The sequence below is a fragment of the Sebastes umbrosus genome, chromosome 20, assembly GCF_015220745.1.
Source record: "Sebastes umbrosus isolate fSebUmb1 chromosome 20, fSebUmb1.pri, whole genome shotgun sequence".
In the NCBI taxonomy this organism is placed as follows: Eukaryota; Metazoa; Chordata; class Actinopteri; order Perciformes; family Sebastidae; genus Sebastes; species Sebastes umbrosus.
In genome coordinates this window covers 12,509,955-12,524,311 of record NC_051288.1, presented here as the reverse complement: position 1 = coordinate 12,524,311, position 14,357 = coordinate 12,509,955, and the positions used below count along the sequence as shown (strand labels likewise).

The window sequence follows — 14,357 nt, the reverse complement described above, 5'->3', positions numbered from 1 at the left end:
CTGACCTGACATAGGTTTCTCCATGATGACGCTGCTACATGTAAAGTATATATACATACATACATATACTAACTTACATGGTGGTAAGTCACACAATAACGCAAACAAACTAACCGATAGATGCAGCGATAGACAACTCCCATATTCTGTGAGGTCAAATTATGTTTTTGTGAACGGAGTCTGGTCTGGTATCTTTGAAGACCACAGTATAACGGCTTCAATTCCCCGTCGGAAATGGCCGTCTCATGGCAAGGTAAAGTGGAAAAATATTCTTAATATAACATACAATTAAACTGTTATTGATTTTTTTTTAGGTGGCTAAAATATGTTTTTCTGCTGCTCCCGTCCACAGACGCTTTACCTCGTCGTCAGACGGCCCTTTCCGACGGGGAACTGAAGCCGTTATATCGCTCTACTCAAAGCACAAGACTACATTCACAAAAACAGTCATTTTACCACGCAGAATGCGGGAGTATACATACAACCTTAGCTAAGCTATTGTCTCCTGACTCCAGCTTTATATTTTCTTCATCTTACTTTTAGGCAAAAAAAGTGAATTTCCCAAAAGAACGTTCCTTTTAAAATTAAAGCAAAAGCATGCACGGTTTTGGAAAATATAGATGGGCGTTGCGGTGATCAATCTCGATGAAGCAAACGTGAATATGTGACGTGTGAGAGGACGATAACAATAACTCATGAAGACAGAGAGATTGGAAAATTCCCACAGACAGCGAGCAGACACACATGCCTCCTGATACATAATAATCGTACGCACTGTTCTGTCAGTATATTAGCTGGAATGACTTTGTTTGCACACAGTGTCCTAATCTTCCACTGATGCTTGTGTCAAAATCAAAATGAGGCAAATAAATCTCATATCTTAATATCAGCCTGCTACGTTCATTGTCTTATCTCGCTTCGTCTCACTGAAAACACGCTGCAGGGGGGACACATCAGACTTGGGGGTGGGAGCTCAGCTCGCATGTCTTGGACTGATTTTCAACCTGGGTTCTGCACCCAAACTTGTCACACAAGCGTCTGGGAGGTCAGACAGACATCTTCCACTTGTGCCAGACTGACTCTGCTGTCTGAAATGCCAGCCACGTTTCATTGAATTTGATCACATCAGGCTGATCAGAGCTGGCGTCGGAGGGGGGATTCGCTGCAGTGACTCAGTATTGTTTTTTATCTCTGTTCTATTATACATGAGACACAAAGATTTTAGGGATGATTTCATGTAATATTAATCACATCTGTTGTAGTGCGGTGTAATGCTGGCAATCTAGGAAATGAAACAGTCTTTTGTGTCAGCTACAAAAGGGTTTGAACACTGTATTTTCTTCAGATAAAAGAGACACAACAAGGTGACAGGAGGCTGCAGAAAAACAAAAGGGTGTTGCTTCTATTTGTACTTACAGTAATGGTGAACAAAAATATGTCTTGTTTTTAAATTACATTGACATTCAAAACCATCATTGATATATGCGGATTGTTTGACTTCTGTGTTGTGACTTGTAAGTTGTCGCCAATTTGCTATTAAGCCGATCTTGTGATTGCGGTTATTGATTGGCGTTCGGTATCAACCGCCATAAAAGAAAGCAATTTCTATTGGTTGTGTTCCAAATGGCCTTCAGCTTGATTATGCTGAGGTGGAAGCAATTTCACTATTGATCAGTGCAGCTGCTCTCTTGTTGCTCATTAAGTGGTGAATGTGTGTACTCGTGTGTATGTATGCTGGTATTGTATGCACAGTAATAGCTTAAAGGACGGGTTAACAAACAGATGCTGCATGAACATCGAACCAGGCCGGTCTTGCCGTAATAATCCCCCCCCTGTTCGTACGGACCATTAAAATATCCCTTAATGTGCTTCCAGTGAGTTTTCATAGACATTTTCATCAGCAGTTATCGTGATAATCGCTGGAAACAAAATGCTCCCCATGTAATTGTGTATTTAATGCCGTCCAACCAGGTCACTGGAGAGGAAGCTGCAGAGACCCATACTGGCTAAGTCCCGGACTCTCCCCAGCATCCCCCAGTCTCCTACGGTCTCCAGGGTCCATCACTCTGATCTCATTGGTGGGAGTCCCCCTCGCAGGAAGAACCCGCCCGCCGCCGCCGCCAGCCACCCAAAGGCCTGCACTCTGCCGCCCGCAGGTAAAGAGAAAATGGAAGCTAAACAACTATTTTCTTTTGTTGCTCGGGGATTGTGTGTTTACCAAAACAGCACCGGGGCGACTTTGTAGAATCAACTGCATCTGTGTGATTCTTTCATCTCCTTTCTGGTTTGTTTATTCACTCCTTTGTTCACATAATGTCTTAACAAATCTCTAATCCGATTTCGACAAAGCCTGAGTAAAAATCTCCTCTCAAAATGCACTTCACACAATTACGGTATTGTCGCTCAAAACATTCCCTTTTCATCCTGAAATGAAATAATGTTTCACCGTGACTCATGTAGGGAATAGCAGCAGATTCTCATTCATCCAGCAACAACCACTTTATGTCTTCATAGCAATGATATACATGTCTTCCTACCAGCACTGTGTTTGATGTACGTGGTTTTCAGGAAGACTGTTTCTCTGGACTTTTTAATTCATACGCGCCTCTTGAGCTATCGATCAGATAAGTGTGTCACGCTGGAGATACATGATGAAAGAGGCCACTAAAGCTCGAACTAAAGTCAAACATATCCCGTTTCCTTTTCCTTTCAAACTTCCACCAATGCTTTGCTTCTTTGATATTTGCTTCACCTGATGGAGAGCACACAGCAGCTACATTATATCCTCTCTCTCTCTCTTGCTTCTAAATCAAACACAATTCCTTCACCTGAGAGGGAAAATGGAGAATCCAGAAGCTGTAACCTGCTGAGAGAGATAGCTTTCATCTTATGGAAGGATGAAATCATTTACAGGTGGTGAAGCTATTATATGAAAGGAAAACCCTACATTACGCCTTGGTGTTACGCTTTGATTCATACAAAAAGGAGCTTTTTTTTATAAAAAAAAAACTCTGAATGAACACAAGTTACAAATAAAAACAAAAAAAAATAGAACCAAATATTTGTCAAATATTCATCTGGACATTTCTTAAGGGTGTGAAACTTATGCTCGAGCTTGCTTCAAAAGTGACCTACATACGGTATGTTTTAATGCATTCATAATTTCTCAGTGGATAATTAAACATCAGTTGATTCTGCTCCTAGCAGCTCTCACACTTTTCCAAAGTGGGTCATTTGTAAAGCAATCTTCTCTCCGACCCTTTAACACCATCCGAGACATGGACAGACTCCGCAGCTGTCAGCAAGCCTGCAGCCGTCACATCAAACATCCTTTCACGCAACCTTCTCCTCATTCACATGCGCTGACACACACACACACACACACACACATTTGTCAACAGTCCGTCATTGCTGATTGACGTCGCACAACACGACTTGATCAACGCCCCCCACCACCACCACCACCACCACCATCAGACGGATTACAATTGTCACATCTCAAGTGTCGGGATGCTGCGTTATTATCATCCTTATTTGTGATGTTTAATACAAGAGATGAACACAAACCCCTCAGCCCTCCACTTCCTGAAACCCGCACTCTGTCCTCTGTGTAGCTTTTGAGAGAAGAGAAATGTGTAACTTTACAAAGACAGAAGAGGAACGGCACACATCAGAGGAAAGGAACTTATTAAAATAAGGCAAAGTCTTCCACTTGAAGTAAACCAAAGTCCCACCGGATTCGCAGAGAGGCAGGCAGCAACACAGGAGGTGCCAACTCAGACAAGCACAAAGTTTTCACAGTGTAATAAAACAACACAGTCACTCTTCTGTTTGTGCTGCTGAACCCCAGAGCCACCACGCTGCCCTAAAACTAATTTTGACCATAAATAAACTATAAATCATCAGACGAAGCGATCTAAAAGTGAATCTTCAAGATAGAAGAAGAAGAAGAAGATTGCCAGAAAGTCTTAGACTCTACAGGATATGTGACAAATAAACTACAGGCGTAAGCATGGTAGTATAGTCTTTCTAACTGAACTCATGCTAGAGCTTCATTATTGTATCCCAAATATTATTGGAAGCTAAGTGGCAAAAATCTGAGGGCAAAATTGCCTTTTGTCTAAATTCAGTTAATATTAAACACTTCATTGAGCATGCAGTGCTTCAATTTAATTCTCTCTCTCTCCCTCCTGCCAACTCTCTTTACCTTTCACAGTCCCAACTAAGGCTGCAACTAACGGGTATTTTCATTGTCTGTCTATTATTTTCTTGATTAATTAAAATGTTATAACAAAGATACCCGCAAATTTGCATAAATACTAAAAACAAATAGCATGTCAATCTGTAAATGCAGCACAGTTCTGTCGGTTTGAGACTGCAGAGAAAAGTCCATGACATGTTGGATTGGTAGATGAATGAAAATTAGTTAAATACAGTAGATGGCAGTTGTGAGGATGTTGTATTGGTAGATGTTTGGTCTATTAAATGTCAGAAAATGGTGAAAAATGTCAAAGAGTGTTTCCCAATACCCAAGATGACGTCCTCAAATACTTTTGTATACAACTCAAAGATATTCAGTTTATTGTCCTAGAGAGAGGAGTAAAGAAACCATAAAATATTCACATTTAAAGGTCTTATTGGTGGGTCCAAAATGAATGTTTTGTTGAAGATATCTGATGTTTGGTTCCCACTTTTAACAAGGCTTGTGAGCCAATAGTAAAACAACGTTGGTATCACGTGGTAACTCTGGGTCGTCAGTTATTTTGGAAAAACAGATAAATGGCTGAGATTGACAGTAAATGCCTGGCAACGACTTGTTGTGAAGTAAATGCAATGAAACATAGAGGGAGAATGCGACATGTAGTGGCTGAATGTTTTCAGTAGCACCTTTAAGAAGCTGGAATCAGAGAATTATTACCTTTTTTTCTTAAATGACTAATACCGATTAATCAATTATTGAAATAGTTGGCGATTAATTTAATAGTTGACGACTAATCGATTAATCGTTGCAGCTCTATTCCCAACCTCTGTTTTGTTCTATGAGAACGTTATGTCCTCTATAACAATGACTTTAGTAGAGGAGCACTGAGCCAGCCCCAGCCCTCACTGCTCCCAACCAATAAATCTTTACTATTACTACTTCTAATGATCCTGGACTTAATGACGTTCCCTGAGATTGGTTTATTTAGCCCAAGTGCTTCCATTTTATGTCCTCACTTTACCTGTCTGGGTCTGTTTTCCCCTGCCCTACTGCTGCTCTGTTGCCAATATCAAATTGAGAGAGACAGTCTCACGTGGCCCCTTGTTGCCTAGCAACCGCTGTCATCGACCATGATGCTGCCTCTCTGTCTCCTGCTCTCTCTCTCTCTTAATCTCTCCAGTGGTGCTGAGAAAACTTTTTTTTTTAAATTCAAGTTGTTTTATAACCGAGCTACACTTCATTCACGGATTTAAGCAACACCCCGTATTTGTGACAAGTATGTCTCAGAGCTCGCATGAGTTGCTCCCTCGTCATTTTGTTGCAGTGTTATTTGGCTCAGCTTTCGAAGCCAGATGTGTTTTGGCTGCTGCTCAGACAGTGGAACCGATACTGTAATATTTCACACGCTGAAGAGCGTTTAAAGCACTCAAAAAGACAGTCCCTGCCAAAAGACCTGCTGTTGAAATCTTTTAATAAAGGATGTCATTACACGGCAATTCTGAGGCTTAAAGGGGACATATGGGACATCATGAAAAACTACTGTGCTTGTACACATGTGGGTATCTGGAGTGCCTACCATCTCACAAATTGTGAAATAAGACAACTTGAGGACTTCCTATGCAAAGGTGCAACATATTTTCTTCGCAAGCCAATCAGAGCAGACTGGACTTTTTCAGGAGGGGGGCTTAAAGAGACAAGCGCCAAAACGCAGCGTTTCAGACAGAGGGTAAATACTGGTATATTCAGGCAGACAGTATGAGAAAAATTAAGTTTTTTTTTAACATTAAGTAGAAGTAGAAACCCAAAAAACAAGTATGAACCTGAAAATAGGATATAGGATTTATGACCTATACTGCAGCCAGCCACTAGGGGGCGATTGAGGTGTTTTGGCTTCACTTCTGGGGAGCTGTCATGTCGTACATCATATACAGTCTATGGTTAGCTAACGTTAGCAATGTTGCCAGCTTGAAACATTACAGTTGTTCAGGTTACAGTGTTGGCAATGCTCCTGAGCTAGAAGTTGTGAAAACATAGGGAAGCCTGTTTCTGATTGTTTGCGATATTTGCAGCACCATGCCATCGTTTTGGGTTCACGGCCATGATTTAGAGGTCATTTACAGAACTTTTCTTGTTTTGCTTTCTACATTTTCATTCCACTGGGCTTAATTTGAATTTTTATTCAAATTATATGTGAGCATGCTTCAATATTTATGGTCTATTTATGCTTTAAGTAACTCAGCAATGTCCCTCTCCTTGATGGACAGAGTTTCGGCAGCTTACCCAGCATGCATCAGGTAAGTAACTGAAAGACCAGTAAGTGTTTTATGAGTGCTGCTAGCCAGGCGTTGGACGCTGACAGGGCATCTGAATAGCATCAAACGCAGAGCGATGGGAGTCGGCTGTGATTAGTGGGTGCAGCGGAGCTACGTTCTAACAGCACTCATCCATCTCTGTTGTGTGACTGTGACAGCTCAGCTATCATGCCAGAGCAGCAGAAAAAAACGCCACCGCCGTTGCAAATTTGTTCCTTCCTCCTCATTTTACACGAGCCATCATTTCTCTCGAGCGTATGGAATCATAATCAAGTTGTTAAGGAGACAGGCTGAGAATAATGTTTGGGTATAAAATATTCCACCTTAAAAGGCAGCTTGATTACATTCAGGAAGTGTTTTATGAAAGCAATCAGCGGATGACATTCCACAATTTGTGGAGTAAGGTTGCAATAATTACGGTGTAGAAATAACTATTCATTATCCGTCCAATCTGTCTCTCTCCTTTTTCTTTTTTTCTTCTCTTGTTCGCTTTCTGACTGCTCCCTAATCTCATCATTTGTCCTTTTTTGGTACTCCTCCAGGGGAGCTGTGGCGTTTGGAGGATGACATGGAGGGCGAAGATGAGCCAGAGCACGGTGTGTGCACCGAGGCCCGCCCTCGCTCCCAGTCGCCCTTTTCCCACTTCCGGGCGCGAGCCGCCTACCTCCGCAAGAGCGTCTCAGCAGACGACAACCTGGACATGGGCTCGGACATGACCTCGGACTACAGCTCTGCGACCGTTGTCGAGAGCAAGCCGATCCGCAGCGGCAAGGGCAAGCTGAAGAGAAAGTTTGTAAGTTTGACCCCTTGTTTCCGATTTTTTTTTTTTTTACTAAAATGAGGTTGGCTAAAAGGAAATCATCTTCGCTTTCACACATCCGAGGAGTGAATTCCTTCTGACACACGCTCACACTTACAGGCACATTTACACAGACCACAAGTGTTTGAAGGTGATCCTTCAGAGGTTGCTACAGTACATATGGTCATTTAGTAGAACAAGTTTTCTTACTCCCTGCGAGAATGTGCAGACATTCACAACACGACTCTGTCTCTCTGTACCTCAAGTCTGTCTGTTTTTCTCTCATAACCTCTCTCACCCCCCTTTATCTTTTTTTTAACAAATCAATCAAATTGATATTTATATCCCTGAAACAAAGGGTATAATTACACGTGACTATTATCTATCCAGTTATGAAGTTTCAACAATTAAAATACTGTCACTCAAGCTGTCAACCCAAAGCTGCTGGCTAGTTTCCATCTTCTAAAACTGTTGGGCTCTGACCCAGTTCTCCATATTTAATTTAATTGCACAACAATAACTTACTTGTGACTGTTCATTTATATTTAATCTGAAATGTTAATATGTTTGTATTAGGGCTGTCAAACGATATATATTTATAAATATTTAATAACAATTAATTGCATGAATGTCTATAGTTAATTGTAATTAATCACAAATGAATCACACAATTTTTATCTGTTCAAAATGTACCTTTAAAGGAGATTTGTCAAGTATTTATTACGCTTATCAACATGGGAGTGGGCAAATGCGCTTGCTTTATGCAAATATATGTATATATTTATTTTTGGAAATAAATTAACAGCACAGAACAATGACAAATATTATCCAGAAACCCTCACAGGTACAGGTAAAATATGCTCAAATTATAACATGGCAAACTCAAGCCCAACAGGCAACAACAGCTGTCAGTGTGTCAGTGTGCTGACTTTGACTATGACTTGCCCAAAACTGCATGTGATTATCATAAAAAGGGCATGTGTGTAAAGGGGAGACTCATGGCTTCCCATAGAACCCATTTTCATTCACATATCTTGGGGTAAGAGGTCAAGGGACCCCTTTAAAAATGTCCGTAACAGTTTTTCCTTGCCAAAATATACCGTACTCCTTCGGTTTTCTAGTTTCGTATGATACCAGTATCTCCACTCTAGCTTTAAAACTGAGCCCGCTACCACTTAAAAATCACAAGTTGCGTTACTGCATTAAAGAAATTAGTGGCGTTAAAAGGAATTTGCGTTAACGTGTTAATATGAAATTAACTTTGACAGCCCTAGTTTGCATATTTTGTTTTTATTTCAATACTCCTAGTGTGCGTTTCAGTCTTCTGATCTTTTGGGGGCAGTGATGCCAGACATGGGCAGCCGGCTTTGTGAATATGCATTAAAGATTGAAGACCTCTATATTGTCCCATGGTCACTGGATCAGGTAACTGGAGACCTCATTACCAGCCTCAACTTTGTAATTGATTCTCCGGTGTCACAGGTGCAACAGGACACCAGCATACTGTAGGTAGGGGATAGTCTGGTGGGAGATGTTTTTTTTCTATAGTGTAGTTCTGGATGTGGATGCATGCTGTCTGAAATGAGGCTGGAAAGGAGATCTCGCACTGATGAGGGAATAGCTTTTGAGATGTAATCTTCATACATAAGTAGTTGAAAGTGTCGTTTGGATCGTCGTCGTCCTTGACACATCTCTTGGACCTAGTTCGGAGCACATTGTGGCTCAGACCTGGAGATCCATAGCTGAACTGAATAAAAAGGAAAGAATACAAACTTTCATCACACTTCTCTCGGTGCAATGGGGACAGCACTGGATCTGATGACCTGCGGCGCGTGTTTTGGGGTGAGATGTCACGCAACCTTGTCTCGTAATAGCGCTCAGCATTAGAGGCAGTATTAGAAAAGCATTATTCCTGTCACTGTGATATCAAAATACAGCATCACATCCAACGGATCACACAATATGACACATTTGGTGGACGTTTTTATTCAACGTCTCTTTTTTGTTCAGCTCCACAGGGACTGCAATTTTGCCAGCCAGATGGAAAACAGACAGAAATGAAAAACACATTAACACCTCATCAGAAAGGCAGGTTATATAAGGCAGCAGTGTCCAGGTTTTCTTCCCCTTAACAGCACCTTCTTTCAATTTTATCTCCATCTATCAGAGACAAGTGTCATTGGTTAAACACAGTTTTTTTTCCCCCACTGTCAGGATGTTTTTTATGTCCTCATTTCTGCTGCCTGTCTTCTCTCTGATTAAGACCGTCAGCCTCTTTTTCTTTTTCCTTTCTGTGTACAAAAGCAGCTGTGTTGGCTTGTTGGTTATGGATGCAAGGAGAATAAATTCAGAGTGTAGCTCATCACTTATGCTCTCTTCGGGGCGCCACTTGCTTCATGAAAATTACGGCGACAAAAACAACTGTAGGCCGCCGCAGTGTTTACTCTGGAGGTTGACAGGGACACAGCAGAGCAGAACAATGATGCAGCAGCACATGCTGAGTTACCCCGAAGAATGTGTGTGTTAAATACACACAGAAAGAGAGAGAGAGCGAATGCAACGCCTTGTTTGTACGGCTGCCAAACTGTGCATTATGGTGAATTAGATACCGTAACAGTATCATCTCGCCTCTCTGCTGTGTTGAAGGTCACACCTCCTCTTGCTAGAAAACATTAACAGCATTTGTAGGATATGGAACTGCTTTATCTAGCGAAACGAAAATAAATGCACTTTCTCACAGCTACTCCTACACAGAGAAAAATCTCTGTATAATTTTAATAGCGGTTGTTTTTGTGCGTCTGTACAGCGCGTTTATGGATATATGTATATCTAGCCGATGTTGTCTCCTGCTGTGACACTTCCAGCCGGAGTTTGACGCCTGATAACATCACTCGCTTCACCTCGAGTCACACCTCATTCCTCACGCCGCTCCACCGTATTGGTTTGATGTCTTAAGTCACCTTCATGCTCATGATAGCATCTTGAGATGATGACAAATAATACCTGAGGGAGGTTGAAAAAAAAAAGTCTCGTCACCTGCTGTCGTCACAAACCTCAGGGAGCCTTTTTCTGATGTGATGGGCCTCATATTTACGATCAAAATACATTTATTGTTCTCATCAATCGTGATTTAATCTCCTGACATAATGCAGTTTAATTGTTCTGGATTCATTTTAGTTTGCAAGTGTCAATAACTAAGTGAAAACCTCTATAAATATGCGTGTGTGTGTGTGTGTGTGTGTGAGTTTTATTTATGTATGAATGTGTGTGTGTGCAAACGCAGCTGGGTCTGAGTAAGCACGTAATCAAAGTACCGACCGCATCATTCCTGTTGATTGAACGGCTGTAACTACATAATGCTTTGTTCGTGCTGATTCGCAGCACTTCCGTCTGACACACTCTCCGTATGCGAGATGACTCACAAAGTTTCTCTATCAAATGAAACAAGGGGAGTCAATGTTCCTTCGATTGTTTTTTCCACAAACCAGCGAATTGTTGTTTGTCACAAAATCCAGATTTACCGGAAACCCACAGGAAACACACGAGGCGAATTTCAAACAGATCATGTACACAGATACGCACTTGCACACACGCAGGCTTCTTTATACAGCACTGGCAGGGAACTCAGTGGAACCCAGTATGTCCAACGAGGCGAATCATATTCAGCATGTTGCTTTGGACAAAAGGGCTCCGGGTCGTCTGGATTGGTTTAACAGATATGTCGCCGTTCCCCGTGGTTAAGTCTCTGTTTGGAATCTGCTGTCAGGAAACAGGCACAGAGAGTGGGCTCACATAAGCGTTCAAGCGTGCACGCACATCCAGAGAACATCTTGTGTAAATACAGATATCATATAGTGAAATGGCATTGGCGATGTTTTAATGGAGAGACTCATAAGTGATAGAGAGCTTTCAGGTTTCACCACCGGATCTGTTTGTGAACCAGCAGCACATTTGCCTCTCACCTGAGGTAGCGGCTGCAGGGACCGATTCAAACATTTCCATGGGTAGCAATAAGGCTTCTGAAAAGCAATTGCTTTCCACCCAGCCTGACCATCTGCTCACAAAACAACCCTCAATGATTCTGAAATCCTACACTGCAGAATCTACGGCGTTCATGTGAAGAAAAGATCCTCCTTAGTTGTCTTTAGAGAGCGAGAGAAAAGCATCTTTACAGTTTGAAATGGACTCTGTGCTCGACAGCAGTGAGGTTGTTTATTTCCCATCTGTTTCAGCCAGTTATGTGCTACAGACTAAAGCTCTCTTTGGACGCAATGTGTTGTTTTCGCAATGCTCTCCCATTTGTTGTCATATGGCTAAGTCACCATCTGATACATCCTCAATTGGCATGCAAAAACCTCATGTAATGCCTCAAAAGAAAGTCAGACAAATGACTCTCAGTCATTGCAGTGCTAAGCTGAAGTTAGGTAGCTAACCCGAGTGAGTGAAAGGGATATGATGGATCGGGTTTGGTCCACCAACCACCTACAAAATTGGCTCCCTGTCAACTGCTGCCACCCGTTTATATATTGGTTTTCCTCCCTTAGGATGCTGGGCAGATAGCGTATAGTGAGTTTTATATGGGAGTGTCAGTTACACCAGGATCATACTGACCAACACAGTGAGCTGAAAGTGGCTGAGAGCTGCTGGGTAAACCTACTGAACGGGGTGTTTATATACTCTGCGGGATCGGCTGTATTAGCAGCCCTTTCGGATTACAGGAAGTTATTTGATCCAATATTGATACAAGAACAGCATGATGGAGCTTCAACAGTAGCTCTGCTCGTGCTTGAATAAAAGGTGAAGAGCCTATTCTGAGTCAAGGATGTTAGTTGCAGTGAAATTACCAGAAAGCCTAATGGTACGTGTCCACAGGATCCGTCCATTCCACTCTTCCCATTCAATGCATTAGCGTAGTGTTACATTCGGAGAGACGGACCGTCGCATTGGCTGCTCCTCATTTGCTTAAAGTTGAGGTTAATTTATGCAAATCCTCTGGAAACTCCCGAAAAACATTTGAACTAGCTGTTGTCGATCTAAAATGAAGACAGGTTCAGCAACTACATCGCTCATTTCTCGCCGGAAAAACACGTTTCGGTGAACTATTTTCATGATATACGAGAAGAAAGTTTCCAAACAAGCTGCCATGTTGGTTCCAGTTTGAAGGATGGGAGCAGCTGCCCATGAGTGAAAGTGTCCATCCAATCAGGAGCCTAGTGGCGGCCCATTAAGCCTCCAATGCCGGGATCCGAGGCGATTCCTCGCGTCCAAAAATACTCCTGTGGACACGTACCACAGGTATTTATCCTGTCTTAAATTGAAAATGTTTGGACTAAAGGACTGTAGACACATTTTTTTCTGTATGACAATAATAATAATAGATGTTTTTCCGCATCATTTTCATTGATGTGAACTTCAATTGTAGTGATAACATGGATACTCAGCTCTGATGAATATTCTTATAGAGACTAGCGTTCTGTCATGCTGTTGGATAACAGCGGGGCGGTGCAGTGAGGGGGCCTCAGTGTGCACAGCCACTTAATTCTCTGATTACAGTCATTAAAAGGTGAAGTGGTTGTTGGTGGCGACACACCAGTATAATGCCAGCTAAGGGTCCAGGGTTGGTGGAGTCCTGTCGAGCATTATCATGAAAATGTCAATGTTTTCGTACAGTGTATACCTCTCGGACACACTCTGTCACGTCCACTAAAAGGCCAGGGATGACAGATGTTGAGTGGCGCGCTGGCAGCAGTTTCGAGAGCTCCACTGTTCCCTCGAGTTGCCCAACTTCCTCAATCAAAGCAGGATGCCCCAAGGCCTTTTGCAGCATTAGCACAGTAATTACTGGGGTAATTAGGCTGATGATGTGGGTCCACGTGGAGTCAGGGGAGGGCACGATGGTGGGAACTCCTCCAAGCTGTTTCCCTTCCAGTGATATCATCCTTACTGTCTTTATCGACGTCTTTCCCAATTTTCATTCTCATTTTTTCTGTGTCAGCCCCATTCAGTAACTCTCCCGTTCCAATTCTCCATAAAGATAATGACTGTTTTGGCGCTGAATAGTCCTGTGGTCACTTGGCTAATCACTCCTTCCTTATTAGCTTGATGAAGTCATAGTGCATGTGCCAAGGGACTAAGTACATATATACTGTATGTCTGCTGACTTGCCATAGTGCTAATTTGATCACCAACAGCAGCTACAACAAGTCTTACTTACATGGATATTCCCTCTTTTTGACTACTACATTACCACCATTGATGTAGCTTCTGCAGTGCAACCAATTTAGCCGCACATGTTCCCCTCATCAAGCAAGTAATGTTGCTCATATTCAACAGTCTTGGCATCCGTGTTTCTAGCAGTGTGGAAGCCTGATCTAGTTCCCGAATCTAGACTCCAAAATCAACAGATGAGCTCTGCTTTACTGTGGATTTTCTCATTTACATTTCGCTAATTCTTATTTGTGCAACACACAAGTAAGCTTAACTAAAATCCCAAATTGCCAGTATGAGAAATCAAGCGGCTGTAAGGACTGCGAGGGGGATTGAAAACAATGTGCTCTGTCAGTGCTGATAAAGTGCCAGGAGAAAAAGCAGTCACATCTGCTCCTTGTGTCACGACTCTGCCACCTTGGCACTTTACTATCTGAACACCTGCCTTTTAAATGCCACCTTTGGGCGCTCTTTTGTCTGCTGTATAATATCTCCAGTGCTTTGCAGGTGGTTTCTTGTTCAGTTTTATTTTTCTCGGTGTACCTACTCTCCTCCAATTTACCTTACATAGCGTACCGTGGCTTTGTATCATCTAATGCAAATAGCTATATGTGTTAGGGTAAGTTTCTGAGGTCTGGTTATTAAAGGGATAGTTTGGGTGTTTTGACGTGGGGTTGTATGAGGTACTTATAACATAGTCAGTGTATTACCTACAGTACATGACAGTCGGCATGCCCCCAGTTTAGAGAAACAGGAGTTACTGCATTGAACCAAACCAATGTACTGCTGTGGACAGGGCCGAGAGCAAAACGTATTATAGACACCTAAAGGAAAGGCC

At 42.2% G+C, this 14,357-nt stretch overlaps 1 protein-coding gene across 2 annotated transcripts in view; it reads left to right on the top strand.

Moving 5' to 3' along the window:
* LOC119479337 (ankyrin repeat and fibronectin type-III domain-containing protein 1) overlaps positions 1-14,357 on the top strand; it is a 148,725-nt gene that overhangs the window by 33,572 nt on the left and 100,796 nt on the right. For both annotated transcript variants that reach the window (XM_037754803.1, XM_037754802.1), the window contains 2 exons: positions 1,972-2,156; positions 7,056-7,306. In XM_037754803.1, coding sequence (XP_037610731.1) covers positions 1,972-2,156; positions 7,056-7,306 — 436 coding nt within the window. The remainder of the gene's footprint in view (positions 1-1,971; positions 2,157-7,055; positions 7,307-14,357) is intronic.